A 15,481-nucleotide genomic window follows, 5' to 3' on the forward strand; every position below is an offset into this window, starting at 1 on the left:
GAAAACAATGAACGGCTTTTATCAGAATCAGAAGAAATCCCTCTGAACAGAGAAAAGATAAGAAATTTTGCAGAAAACAAGGACAAGCCAGATCACTTCCACTGACTGCAATAAAGACACAACTTGTAATTTATGAAGCTAGATCACACTTTTAGATGTCAAACGTTGTTCTGATGCTTGACACAATAATGTTAAAATCTTTTTTGTTTTTAATTATCAGGTGTTCAGATACAGAACTGCATTCAAAAGTAAAGAAGAAAGAAGAAAATAAACTTGTAAATGAACAGTAAAAATGTTAAAAACTGGTATAAAAACATTTACATCACTTAAGAGACTGAGACAATCAATGGCTGTAAAATATCTGCTGAAACCTTTCGGAAAATAAATTAATTTAGTTAAACTGTGTGAGTTTTAATTGCATGTTCTGTAATTTTACCGTCAAATGTTGTAAAAGAATAATTTTCCATATGAAACAATAAAGATTTTTGATGTGATTAACTTTCAAATTAAGGTTTTTTTTCTCATATTTTACCCGTCAATATCTGTAATTTAACAAAACAGGAAAAAACATTAAAATAGCAGTAAATTATTTTTAAAAAACATTGATTAAAAGTTAATTTTTTACAGTGTAATTCCTTTCACTTCGGTAGTTTGTTGAATAAATAAAATATTATTAGAAGTAACTCAAAATAATTTCATTTTTAATTAAAGATTATTTGTTAATGCAAAAACTGATCTAATTGTTATTTTTTAATCAGTTTTCAGCTTTTAAACTTACTGACCTGCAGTCTGCTGTTAGTTTTTCTTCCATTTCATCCATATTTCATCTAAATTAATAACTTTTCTTCAACTTTTATTTTTTATTACCACAGAGACGCAGACTTTAGACGGTTTTTAAATTGAAAGTGTTCTCAAACTGATTAAGCGATTCGTTTCAAGAGTGTACTGCTCGTTTCTACTGCAGATTCAACGACTCCAGCTGCATAATTTTGATTATTTATTAATGCAGAAACTGATCTAATTGTTAATTGTAATCAGTTTTCAGTTTTCAAATTCAGTGAACAAGTAATCTGCTGTTAGTTTTTTAAAAACGTCTTATTTTGTCCAAAGATCTTCAGTTTGCCGTCACAGAGGAGGAAAGAAAACAGAAAATATTCACATTTAAGGAGCTAAAATCACATAATTTAGACCATTTTTTTTCTTTATTCTCAAGCTACAGGAATATACATATGGAGCAATAGGAGTGCCAAATCAAAATATAAATAAACAAATAATTAAATAAATAAATGTGGAAATATAAAGAGAAATAAATAAATAAATAAATAAATGTGGAAATATAAAGAGAAATAAATAAATAAATAAATAAATGTGGAAATATAAAGAGAAATAAATAAATAAATAAATAAATGTGGAAATATAAAGAGAAATAAATAAATAAATAAATAAATAAATATGGAAATATAAAGAGAAATAAATAAATAAATAAATAAAAGGAAAATTTTGTCTTTGCTTTTACCTTTTCTGTTTTTTCCTTTTATTTATTTATTTATTTATTTCTCTTTATATTTCCACATTTATTTATTTAATTATTTATTTCTCTTTATATTTCCACATTTATTTATTTATATTTTGATTTGGCATTCCTATTGCTCCATATATACAAACTATTCCAGACAGCCAAAATATAAAGAGTTGGTTTCTACGTCAGACTTGATGTCTATTATTTGTCTTTTACCTGTGAAGTGTCTTTGAATGCCCAGAAACAATAATTAAATACATGAAGTATATTTCAGCAAGTTTTCATGTGTTTCTTCCAGAAACAGAACACTGAGTGGGTCTAGAAGTTAAATACAAAAAATAGAGCATCTCGACAATGTCATTTTTCAGACGGTTTGTGGATTAAAGGGTTCGATTTTCCCCCTGACAACTAAGACAAGGACATCAAAGCCTGAACGTCTTTTCCCGTTTGTCATGTCAGTTCATTTCCAGTTTAAAGTTCGTCTGTTTCCGCATCGACGGCGACACAAACACAAGAAACGTGTCCTGCTGAGGGATACCACAGAGCTGAGGTCACTGTTTGCACGAGTTTCATCAGCTGAGCGATCTGCTGCAGACGCTGAGTCATCTGCTGCTCTAAATCCAGGTAGCTCACCTTTATACCGAGGGGGTGGAGCCTGCGGTCGCATTGCATCACCTGAGAGGAGGAAGTCAGCAGCAGCCTGAGGAATGTGCAGAGTGACGAAACTACAGAGGATCTGCTAAATGTTAGCAAGTTCTGTACAATTATAGTTACTTTGGAAATGTATGACTCATTTTGGGCAAATTTAGAGTCAAACTGGAGAGTTTTTAATCATTTTGGACAATAATTTGGTATTTTTTAACGAGTTTTCAAATCAGTTTGAACAGAAATCAAGTCACTGAACAAATCTGTAGTCATTTGATTTCTCAGCTAGTATTTTGGTTGATCCACATTCATGCAGCATCAAGAAATGTCTTCAACATGCAGTCCCATGTTATAATACTTCCATCTCCATGAGAGAGAGGATCTAACCACAATGTGTCAAAATTTGATGGATCTTTTGTTCACTGGGCGAACAAAAGGAAACATGAGGTCAGCATAAATTAGCATAAATTAAGCAAACAATGAGGTCACCACAAATTAGCATAAATTAAGCAAACAATGAGGTCAGCACAAATTAGCATAAATTAAGCAAACAATGAGGTCAGCACAAATTAGCATAAGTTAAGCAAACAATGAGGTCAGCATAAATTAAGCAAACAATGAGGTCAGCATAAATTAGCATAAATTAAGCAAACAATGAGGTCAGCACAAATTAGCATAAGTTAAGCAAACAATGAGGTCAGCATAAATTAAGCAAACAATGAGGTCAGCATAAATTAGCATAAATTAAGCAAGCAATGAGGTCAGCATAAATTAGCATAAATTAAGCAAACAATGAGGTCAGCATAAATTAGGCAAGCAATGAGGTCAGCATAAATTAGGAAAGCAATGAGGTCAGCATAAATTAAGCAACCAATGACATCATCATAAATTTGCATAAATTAAGAAAGAAATGACTACTACTACTACTATTACTAATACTATTACTAGTTGAAGGTGCACTCACTAACATGTTTGCGAAAAAGAGTCCCAACGGAGCATCGATGATCAGCGAGACGGTTGTGACTATTTTGCAAAACTCTAAGGCTACCCCTGATCGTCCAACGAAGACTGCGGTGTATGTGCGGCGGACTCAGAAGCCACCATCTGAGTCTTTACACGAAGAGTGGTCTTTGGAGCCTTATGGAGGTCGCAGTAGCTGGGGTTATGTGTTCAAGTATGAGACGAGGGAATTGTGTTTGTATCAGCGGGATGAAGGTGAAGCATTGGGGAGTGCGATGTTGCAGGTTACGCTGTCTTCCACCGACTGGGCGGTGTTACAGCTGACTAACCCTATGAGTTACCCGCATGGAGTACCCTCTCCTGTGGAAAAGCGAGTGTGCGGTGTTGGGCCTTGCTCCGATGAGTTTTCTGCAATTTGGTTGGCAAAAACTTCGGGTCCCTGCCCTACTTACTATTGCGCCCGTTACACTGGAAGCCGTGGTTTTCTTTCTCCTCGCGAGCGCCAGAAGCATAAGGAAAAGGACAATTTTGTCCTGGAAACTGTCAGCTCAGGGTGTGGAGTTTACCACACCGTGCTAGTTCTACCAATGACGGCTTGGAACGTGAAGACAAGTGAGATGAGGGATAAAATTAATTCACTCTTTCACAGTTGTCGCGATTGGAAGGATACTCTGATGACGAAAAGAGCTCACACAATGTGCTAGACCACGCCTTACTTGAACACTCGTTATAAAAGAGAGAGAGAAATTTGCCTCCGAAACCAGACTGGCCACTACATTCCCAGCTGAAACCCGCCATTAAAGAGAAAAAAAATGAGCAGACGTCTCACTCCCACTTTCCTGGGCCCCGTAACTTTGGCCTCGCAGCCTATGGAAGATTCATCGGTATCGTCCCCAGAGCACATGCAGGTCTGCCTCGATCCCCCAGCCCCACAGCCCATGGAGGCCTCCATGGGCTGTGGGGCTGGGGGATCGAGGCAGACCTCCACGGGCTGCAGGGCTGGGTCACATTCATACCAAACATGCTGGACTTCTTTGATATTTTTAATCATTTTCAGCAATTTTCGTGTCATTTTGGACATTTTGGTTAGCAATGTTTCACCTCGTAATTTTTCTTGTTGGAAATCTACCTGAAGTAAGGAAAACTATTTGTAAGAAAATGTAGAGAAACGACAGTGTGCCTGGAAGTCAGATTAGTTCCTGGATCATGTTGATTGTCAGATGAAGTAACTGTTGAACTAAAAAGAAGCTACTTTAGCTAGTTTAGCACGTGCTAGCAGTTAAATCAAATTACATTTGTTTATAAGGCACGTTAGCCAACCTGAGTAGGCCAAAATGAAACAGAAATCTATGCAAAAAACAAGATAGAAAAGAGGATAAGAACTTGTAAAACCAATATGAAATAAAAAAACTAATAAATGCATAAAATTCTAAAGTCTTTAGACCACTAACCCAGTCCACATCTAAAAACTTTTCATGCAGCTGGGCTGTTGGTCCTCGCGAGGGCTTTCAAGCAGTAGAATTACTGAATTTATTTGCCCCTAATTTGCTCCTGCTAGCTGTGTTAGCATGTTTAGCTTGAGCCGTATGTGGCTAACATTTGTTAACAACATTCTGCCAGCAGGTGAAAATAAAAATCCCATTTGAAAAGCAAGACATGAAACACATGTTCAGCATTTTGTGGCCCATCCATCACTCAGATCTCCTCCATGAACAGACTTTTTACTACGGCCATTAGAGGGCGCCGTCACTTCCTGAAACCAATGCCAAAGTACCAAAAACTGCAGTTCTTCAAACGTCCTCCTGAGTCTTCCCCTCAGCGTGAAACTCTTCATACACCCTGATGGTCTCTGAGCTACAAGGACCCGCCCTTCCACCCCGCCCTCCTCCCTGCTCCAGGGTTTTATTTACAGGACACTACATGATGCAAACAGAAAACAGCATTTATGTTACCTGGAACATTGTGACAAAAAGAACTGGGGAACTGGACGGTGAATCTGAAACCAGCCCCGTTGTGCTTCAGACTCTGCTGAGGTCACCACGATGGCTGGTTTTATGTCTGAGGGAAGCCCAGCTCACCAGGAATGTCCCTGAAACTCTGCCGGCTCGTCTGGATGTTTGGCAGAAAGTCCCGCAGCCTGTTTGACGTGTCTGCTGCAGGTTTATCAGTGCTGGGAATCGAGCCCGATAAACAGGAGTGTGCTTTGAACTGACAGTGCAGTCAAACGTACATCTTTTAACTCCATAGTTGTTGAACCATTGAAAAGATCTGAGACAGCTGGAGGTGGTTCCTTCAGTCCTTCAGATGTCCACCTTTATTTCTCCTCAGCATGGAGGAAACCAGAGCCCATGAATTTCTGCTCACATTCTTCTTTGGTTGTGTTGCTCTTTCTTTCTCCACAAAGGTTCTGTTGGGTTCAGGTCAGACTCTCACTGTCCAGGTCCTGGTTCCACTCAGTTCTAGTGGAGAAGCTCTTGTTGTTCTTTGGATGTTCTCCTGCTGGAATATTCCTCTTCTTCTAGTTTATTGTCAGCCAATATGTTGGTTTATCCTCAGGTATTCATGCTGCATCTAGAAATGTCATCAGTCATCAGTCAGGACCATCCTTCCACTGTGGTAGTCCTGGTCTGGTTCTACCAAACACCAGGGGCCTCATTTATAAAACATTGCGTAGGATACATACTAAAAGTTTGCGTACACCGAAAATCTGAAATAGGCGTGCACCAAAAAATATTCTGATTTACAAAACTGTGCGTAACCACAGCTGTATGCAATTTCCCCTTTGTAATCACACACCAGCTGGAAGATTGCACAGGTGGATCCACCTCACATTCCGCCCACAACACACCCACATTTTACCATGAATGGTCAATGCAAAGTAACTCATGAATGTATCTGTATATAAATAAGCTGCTGATCCACGGCATTTCACGCAGCGCCCCCTGCAGTCTTTTCACTGCTGTGCATCAGGATGAATGAATCATGTGTGACCCAGGCCACCCTGACACTAAATTTGTTATGATCATGTCCGATGTACAAATAATTTGTACACTGATTGAATGTACATTTTTTCGGTTCACATAGAGAAATTCATCTTCACTCGGAGCCCTTACAGCAACATGAGTGCAGTCAGTTACGCCGATTACATTTGGGAAACCGGACTTTGCTGCAAATTGCCGTTTAATGTTGGCCTGAAAGTAGTTCACTGTCTGTGGAGTCATTTTAGGAGCTCTGATTAGTGGAACTATGACTCCTTCTAGATCTCCTAATTAATGGTACTATGACTCCTATGACTCTTCTCCATGTGGAGCCATGATGCAGACATAGATAGACCCAGTCCGTAGGTCCAGAACTGAGAAGGTTCCTTTTAGAACCATGTTCATCAGCTAGACTGACTGGAATCACAGTTGGACTCAGTTTTATTTCAGGAATCACAGCTTTGGCTGCTCTCTGAACTCTTTGCCATTGATTTATCAAAGGAAATCCTCAACTTCAAAAGAATTCATCTCCTGAGTGCTGACAGAGTTAAGTTTTTTATTTTGAAGAGGTACTCAATTCAATTCAGTTCAATTCAAGATACTTTATTGTCCCACTTGGGGAAATTTGTCTTGCACTCAGAGCTGTGCTACCAGTATTGTGCAAAAAAACACATAAAAACAATATTGCACATAAAACATAAAAAACACATAAAAACAATATTGCACAAAAAACACATTTAAAAAAACAGTATTGCACATGTGCCGAAGGTCACACATACGCAAACATACGCTATAAAAAATTAAAAATAAAAATAATTGCACAATCTTCGGCCTAAGCAGCATTGTTTAGGAGTTTGATGGAGATGGGAACAAATGAGTTCTTAAAACGGTTGAGTCTGAAGTTAGGGACTCTGTACCGTCTTCCTGAGGGAAGGAGCTTGCATTCTGTATGAAGGATGTGTGACGGTTCAGTCACTATCCTCTGAGCTTGCCTTAGAACCGTATGCTCATACCCCTGCTTCTGTAGACTGTGTGCAGGTGCTAAAACATGAAAGTGCTTTATTTGTGTTTCAGAAAAGTTTTCCAGCACCATGAAGTGAAAACTGGTATGTTTCTAATTTCAGGCTGCAGCTGCTTTTATTGCAGTGGGTTCAGAGGAGGAGGGCTCTGTTGTATCACCGCCCATCCCAAGGCTCACCCAGTGTTTATTTTTTTTAAGTCCATGCAACTGGTGAGTTTCCAGCAGAGAAAAGGTTGGAGGACTGACATTCCTGCTGCTTGAGTCAGCCAACAGAAACACAGCAGAGATGGAGGAATCTCCTAGGAAACATCCTAAAACCTGTTGTTATGTGTTAAAAACAGAAACACAACAGGATTACAGTAGCAGCGTGCACAGTGTGATTCAGATGTGTGATGTCATGCAGCACATTAACACAACTCCATGATGTCAGTTCAGTTTATCAGTTCCATGTGCGTGCATGACAGAAATATAAATCAAAATCTGCATCGATAATTACACTACTGTTCAGAAGTTTGGGATCCAGATAATTTCACGTTTTCCATGAAAACTCCCACTTTTATCCATGTGCTAACATAACTGAACAAGGGTTTTCTAATCATCAATGAGCCTTTCAACAGCATTAGCTAACACAATGTAGCATTAGAACACAGGAGTGATGGTTGCTGGAAATGTTCCTCTGTACCCCTATGGAGATATTCCATTAAAAATCAGCTGTTTACAGCTAGAATAGTCATTTACCACATTAACTATGTCTACATTGGATTTATCACTCATTTAATGCTACCTTCATTGAAAAAAGCTGCTTTTCTTTCAACGATAACAACATTTCTAAGTGATTCCAAACTTTTGAACCATAGTAATAAAATACAAATACAGCAATAAAAATAATAAAAACACAGTAAATACATACATACATACATACATACGTATATATATATATATATATATATATATATATATATATATATATAATTAGCTATCTCTCAATAGATGGATGATAGATAGATAGATAGACAGATAGACTGATCGATCGATCGATCGATAGATGGATGGATAGATGGATGGATAGATAGATTGATAGATATATAGATAGATGGATGGATGGATGGAGAGATGTATAGATAGATGGATGGATGGATGGATGAATAGATAGATGGTTAGATAGATGTTAGCATCTTGTGGCTTGATATTGCTGCATATTGGTGGTAAGTCAGTGATGTGGATGGAGGTTGTTTACAGTCAGCAGCATCTATACTGGATCCTGCTGACTGTAGGACATATATATATATATATATATATATATATATATATATATATATATATATAACTGTGGTAGGACCAATCACACACCGGTCAGGGGGCGGGGCTTATGTCTGTGTGGGTGTGTCACTGTGTGTCTGTGTGGGTGTGTTTCTCCTCGTGTTGTGCTGTTGCTGAGCCTCCATGCCTTCCTATAAATTTCAAGTGATGAAGCATCTCATTCATTCTCAGCTCTCTGGCCCAACATGTACCGGTTCGTGCTTCACACGGTAAGACGGCTCGGTGCCGGTACCGGTGGGAGGGGAGGGGCGGACCGTGTGCCGGCCTGCTCCCGGCTCTGACGCCTCTCTGTCGGTCTCTGTCCTCCTCAGGTGGTGCTCGGTGTCCTGCTGCTCCCCCTCCGGTCCTCGGCCCGGTGTGTCGGTGAGAAGGAGCTGATCAAGCTCCAGAACCGTCTGCAGAGGAGGTACTGGGAGCGCCTGAACGTCCCTCAGCCTACGTCACCGCAGCAGCGAGCGCCCACCTGCGCACAGGTGAGCAAGGAGCTGCACGAGGACACGCAGAGCCGCTCCTTGTCCCCGTGGAGGTACCGGTGAGTCCAGCAGTGTTTATATTATATTGTATTGTATTGTATTATTACTGTTGATTGGTGGAGCTTCTCCTCTGGGTTTAATGCGTCATTTTGTTGTTTTGAATGATTCTGATGATTTTACTTGATATTTATTTATTTCTGTGGGATGTTACAGTTTAAGTTAATTGATTATATATCTCAGGAAATTACCGATCAGTGGTGGAAATGACGAGCTGTATATAAATCATGTGGAACATCCTCAGTGTTTGTTTTTATCAGGTCATTGTAGAGCTGATAACTAGTGATGGAGACTCTGAGACGTGTCTGTTTACATGTTTACTGTTAGAACTGCTGTAAATAACACATCAGTACTGTTACCTCTAATCATTAGTTCTTTTACAACATGTGAGCGTTTCTGATGAGCCAAGCATCTCATTATTTAACGGTACTTTTACAGTTTTTGAATGTTTTTATTCACACTCAGCTCCAGATCTTGTGACGTATCAGTAAAAGCAGTTCAGCATATTTATATCTCACTAATAACTCCATTATGAATCATTTCTACCAATATTTAGTGCAGCGGTGTTCTTTAATGAGGATAATTCACTCATTTGTCATAAAAAATACACATTAAACCTGCTTTTAATATACACTGGAACACCTACATATAAAACACAACAGTTCTACATGATACTGACTTTTAAAAATGTGAGTTTACATTTTGTTTTTTGTCTTTTCATGGAGCTGATAAATGAGATCCTCTTCTGTTCAGGGATGGTTTGCAAATATGTGAAATTAATTATTTTAATCCATGCTAATGTGATCTTTTTCTCAGCAGCAGAAGCTAGATATTTAGCTAGCTGTTACTGCTGACCACTGATGGAAAACAGTCCAAAGAATGAGTCTGATCCTGATAATATGAGGTAGAGGGAGACATTCAATCAAGGCTGACAATGGATGAAAAGATGGAAAATAGAAGAGAGGACATAGCTTTGCTCTGCACATTCTGTAGGAACACTGACGGAGGATGGAAACGACAAAAACAAGACAGAAAATGACAAAAACAAGACAGAAAATGGCAAACACAATTATAACAATATCATCTCAAACCATGGTTAAATCCTTGCATTTTCTGCACTTTTTTAGTTGCTTTTACTCCACAAGCCACTTTCTGCTGACTTCTAGTGTAGGAATACGGTATTTATTCATTTTTCATTCCTCGTTCTTGTATACAATGTAGATATTATGGCTATTATTACAATTATTATCTTTACTGTACACATAGGTAGTGCTGCTCTGAAAGATTTTTGCTGCTGTAACACTGGAAGTTTCCCCTGATGTGGGGAGTAATAAAGGATTATCTTATTTTAAAAATGAGACACAAAATGACAAAAACAAGACACAAAACGACAATACATAAAATGACAGAAATGAGACACAAAACGACTAAAACGAAATAGAAAATGACACACAAAATGACAAAAGTGACACACAAAATGACACAAACATGTCAAAAACAAGACAGACGACAAAAACAAGATACAAAATGACAAAAACAAAACAGGAAATGACAAAAACAAGACACAAAACAACAACAAGACAGAAAATGACAAAAACAAGACACAAAACAACAAGGCACAAAATGACAAAAATAAGACACAAAGTGACAAAAACAAGACATAGGATGACAAAAATGAGACAAAACGACAAAAACGAGACACAAAATGACAACAAGACAAATGACAAAAACAACACACAAAGGACAAAAACAAGACACAAAATAACAAGACAAAATGACAGAAACGAAACAGAAAACGACAAAAACAAAACACAAACGGACAAAAAGAAGACACAAAATGACAAAACTGAGACAAAATGACAAAAACAAGACATAAAACAACGAAAATGAGACACATAAAGGCTAAAACATCAACAGGTTCATGCTAACATGCTGCTTGATTAAAACTCTCCTGAGACAACAGAAGCTTTTATTTTGATGGGTGACTGAAGTAAAAACCTGCTGCTCATCGTTTCTTCCAGGCTGGACAGAAATGACAGCAGGTTTCCTCATGAGATCTACGTCGCTGAGTGTCTCTGCGCTGGCTGCATCATCAACCGCCATGAGGACCACAGCTACAACTCCAGGGAGGTGTTCAGCCACCCGATGGTGCTGTGGAAGACTTCCTGTCCAGGAGACCCCAGCAAATACGCGGTCAGGAAGAAGTTCATCCGTGTCGCCGTTGGCTGCACCTGCGTCAGGCCGGTAGTACGCCACGCAATGTAACCAAACGTCTGCCAACGTGGTGCTGAATCCTTCTGCTGCTTCCATTATTCACATCAGCAGGTCGTTTAGTTTGCAGGTCGGAGATGTTTCCTCTGTCAGACACGTCTTTAGGGAGGTTTTATGGCATCGGGGGTCGATCAACTGCTGAAAGTTATCAACCAGTCCCTCCCATTTTGGTGATTCTCCCTTCATGAGGTTGACTTTTTCGTCTTTTATTGAAGCTGCATTCTGTCTAACAGCCAGCAGGGGGCGAATCCTCTGTGAAAAGAAGTTAGGAGCGATTTAAGCTCCTTCTGATCGACTTTTTTACCTCAGTGAACAATTTGCTGTTAAGTTTTTGGTCTCAATCACTAGTTTCAAGTCTCTCTTAATCCAGCATGATGTTCTTTTAGGGAATGATGATCTATTCAGGGAAAAACGGATTACAAAGTTTGGCAAAACACTAAACTGCAGAAGGCCAAAACCTGCCAAACGACATAAAAACAGTCTTCAGTCTAGACATCCCTGATCCCAGCACGATAAATGACTGCCAATTTTGATGAAAAATTAGCATCTATTAGCATGCTCAGGTAGATGCTCCACCTTAAAAACATCGGTATGTTTGCTTCAACCTACAGACTTTAGGTTAAGAATTAATGAAATAAGAACTACTTACTGATAGAGCAGGTTAACTCTCCTAAAACATATTGTTTCCATGTCTGTAAAAAAAATCCTAAAATTCTGCAAAAAAATCTCCAAACTTCTGAAAATTTACAAAACCTTCAGAAAGAAAATTTTAATAATTCCTTAAAAGTTTCCTTTAAAAGTTTTTTTGTAAATCCCCAAATTTGGCAAGAACGTTCTTGTAAATATTTTTCAAAAAATGAGTAAAAATCTTCCCCAAAAATCCTACAAAGATCTAAGTGATTACATATATATCAGTAAAACTTATAATATTCTCTTAAGAACATTAACTTAAAAATCAACCAAAATCCAGTGAAATTTTCTGGATTTTGGTTGATTTTTTTGTGAATGTTCCTCAGGAAACATTTCTTTTTTTCCACCAAAAAATGTTCAAACATTTCCCAAAAATGTTGAAGATCAGAATTTTCACTGTGAAATTATATTTTTTCCACATTTTCAAACTTTAAACCGGGTCAATTTTGACCCGCAGGACGACACGAGGGTTACAACACTACTTTGCATTTGAGATAATCTCCAAATAATCCAAAACTAGACAGAGCAAGCACACATAAACATGGACACACCTCCGGCTGAGAGGTCCTGGAACCCTGGTTAGAAACTGAAAGCACTTCTGCCAAGAAGGCCCACAACGACAAAGCTTCTCACTTACCTCAGACTGACATAAAATTCCTTCAGTTTGAAAATATTTGTCTTAGGATACATGCTGTTTTTTTTCTCTTATCTTTGAATCAGATGAAAGCAGCTTCATATTAACGGGCACTGATCCCTTTGTGGCAACCACGACCACTTCTACATCCCATCTGATAATAGAGCAACTTTGAATGTGAATCTCTTTCGAACCCATCCATCTACCCTGACCTCCTCACTACGCTGCCACCATGGCTCTACATCTCCTGACCTTCTGTCCCATTAGTATCCTCTACAGCCACTAGAGGGCGCTATGAGACATAGCTGTGAATCATAAAATGTTAAAAATCAGAACCAGAAACAGAATCATTTACCTTCAGCCTCCTGTCAACCCTTCCATCCACCCCGACCTCCTCCCTGTGATGACGTCATGGTCGCTGCATCACCTGATATTACATCCCGTCATAAAAATCTCTGCCACTAGAGGGCGTCGTCACAATGAGATGTAGCTGTGAGTCGTAAAATGGTGAAAATCAGATCCAATAATGCGATAGTTTGTTCCTAGTCAACAGAATCGTTTTCTTTCAGCCTCCCATGAACCCTTCCATCCACCCCAACCTCCTCCCTATAGCGACTTCGTGGTTTCATCTCTACATCACCTGACCTTACATCCCGTCATAACTACTACAACCACACGAGGGCGCTGCAACCATGAGACATAGCTGAAGTTTGTAATAGCATGCTAATGTTAGCATTTAGCTAAAACCACCATTAATTTCCGTCTCGACAAATAAAACAAATCAGGAAAACACTAGCAGGAGCTACATTTCAGAGACCCTCAGATTACACAGCAAGCTAACATTTGGCCAACATTAGCATCCGCCGTTTAAGAACGTCTTTTACAAACTACAGCTCCAACAAAAGGCAGCGTCAACTATAATGGGATGTTAGCAAGCTATTCTATCAGCTAGCTCTAAGATTAACACTAGAAATGGCACGCTTCCTCACCACGCATCAAAACTAGCTTGTTTTGTGATTTTCAGCTAATCGCACTAACATTTTACCTCAGATATCTCCTCTGCTTCTGCAGATTGTAGCTAACACAGTAGGAGTGAGAGAGCTGCAGTTTTAACTCAGATTAAACTTTACTGGAGATGATTTCACATGTTTTAGTTTTTTTAATTTTTCAGTTTGTACCTTCTGATTAATGTGAAATCCACCAAAGCAGATGAATGTAGGCTCAGTTCAGGCCACAAAGGCTGCAAGTGACCAGCTAAAGCCAGGCGACAGCTAGCTTAGCTTAGCTTAGCTTAGCATAATGACCGGAAACAGAAGGAAACTGCTAGTCCGGGTCTTTGAGAAAGAAGTAGGAAAAACTTCTGATTGTTTTGTTGATTAATAAGGCAGCAAGTATGAAACTGAGAAAGTTTTAGTTCAGTTTCCTCCCACAAAATGTGAAGTTTAAGGAGAACAGTCCAGTTGTTTTAGGTCTGGAGCTGCTATAATGTGCTCCTCATTATTATTATAAATATTATAATGCAAGATTTATTTCTGCAGAATCGTTCCAAACTGGAGTCATAAGGTGCTTGAAATACTTTAACGAATAACATTAAAAAATGGTCAATGTAGACCATAAAATTGTGCTATTTTTTCAAGTTTTGATAAATTACAGAAAATGTCAGTTAAAATCAAAGAAAAAACATATAAATTTATGTCAACCCTAAAACAAAAAAAACTCAACAGGTCAAAACTGTGAACAATGTCTAAATGAAACATCTGCTTTTTTATAAACAGTAATTTGTTCTTTTCCAACTGTGAACATAAAATTCTATAGTTTTAAAAAGCATCTTTATTTGACAGATACTTGCTGTTGTTTTCACCATTTTTATTAACTTTTTTAGTCGTCTTTGAACATTACAGTATTCCAAAGTTCTTTAATTTCTTTTCTTTCCTGTCAGCTTGAATTAAATTCTGCTGGTGTTCAGAATAAAACAACCTTTAAAGTTGATTTTATGTCACTAATTATCTGTCTTTATGCTAAGCTAAGGTAACCGTGTCCTGGACAGTATTAGACAGCACACAGACCCATTAAAAACACTGTAAACACGGCCGGTTTGTGTGTTTAGTGTAGAATCCATAACAAAAGTATTTTTTAGTTTTGTTTTTGAGTGTATTTTTTTAAAAACACAGAACTTTATTTTTTAATTTTTATTTATTTGTGTGTTTTAGCAACGGATCACTGTAAAGAGTGTTTTAAAGGCAAACCGTCGCCCTCTGCTGGACAGAAGCCTGTGAAATGTACCATTCTGCGGCAGGACGTGTAAAGATGTCCTCTTAAGTTTTTTTGTTTGTTTTTTGGTTAGTACTGTAGACAGGAGAAACATCACGAGCCGAAATACTTCTCCATCACTGTTTTTTATTTGAGTTTATTCTGTGAAAGCCTCACTGACTGTGCTGCTCGTCTCAAACACTCACGTTTGTACTCATTTGTAACTGTGCACTTTAACGAAGAATTAAACGTTTCCTTCAGTCATGTTGTGTCTTTTCTGTTGTTTCTGTATCAGAGTACAGCAGTTTTACTCTGTCGTCTGTTTGACACGTCCACCTCCATATGTTTACATAAATTAATTTTAAAAAGCTGCTAAAACAAATGTATTAAATGGTCGGCTATCCAAAGTCAGCTTTAAGTAAGTGAATAAATAGTTAGCTAACAGCAAATGGTACCTTAAAGTAATGAAATAAATGGTTAGTTTAAGGAAAAGTTAGCCAAAAGTAATGGATTAAATGCGTAGTTTATAGGAAATGTTAGCTAAAAATAATGAATTAAATAGATAGCTTAAAGGAAAAGGTAGCTAAAATGTTGGTATGTCAGCTAGTAATGGGTTAAATACGTCGCAAACAGCAAACGTTAGCTAAAATTAATGAAATAAAC

The 15,481-nt window shown here is 38.2% G+C and overlaps 1 protein-coding gene across 1 annotated transcript; it reads left to right on the forward strand.

Annotated features, from left to right (window-relative positions):
* The first annotated feature begins 8,532 nt into the window (after nucleotides 1-8,532).
* LOC110961179 (interleukin-17C-like) lies at nucleotides 8,533-15,082 on the forward strand. The gene is made up of 3 exons (XM_022208691.2): nucleotides 8,533-8,652; nucleotides 8,755-8,975; nucleotides 10,995-15,082. The coding sequence occupies exons 1-3, from the start codon at nucleotides 8,629-8,631 to the stop codon at nucleotides 11,236-11,238; spliced, it is 489 nt and encodes a 162-aa protein (XP_022064383.1). The 5' UTR covers nucleotides 8,533-8,628; the 3' UTR covers nucleotides 11,239-15,082.
* The last annotated feature ends 399 nt before the right edge of the window (nucleotides 15,083-15,481 follow it).

Source organism: Acanthochromis polyacanthus, chromosome 2 (genome assembly GCF_021347895.1).
Source record: "Acanthochromis polyacanthus isolate Apoly-LR-REF ecotype Palm Island chromosome 2, KAUST_Apoly_ChrSc, whole genome shotgun sequence".
Lineage (NCBI taxonomy): Eukaryota > Metazoa > Chordata > Actinopteri > Pomacentridae > Acanthochromis > Acanthochromis polyacanthus.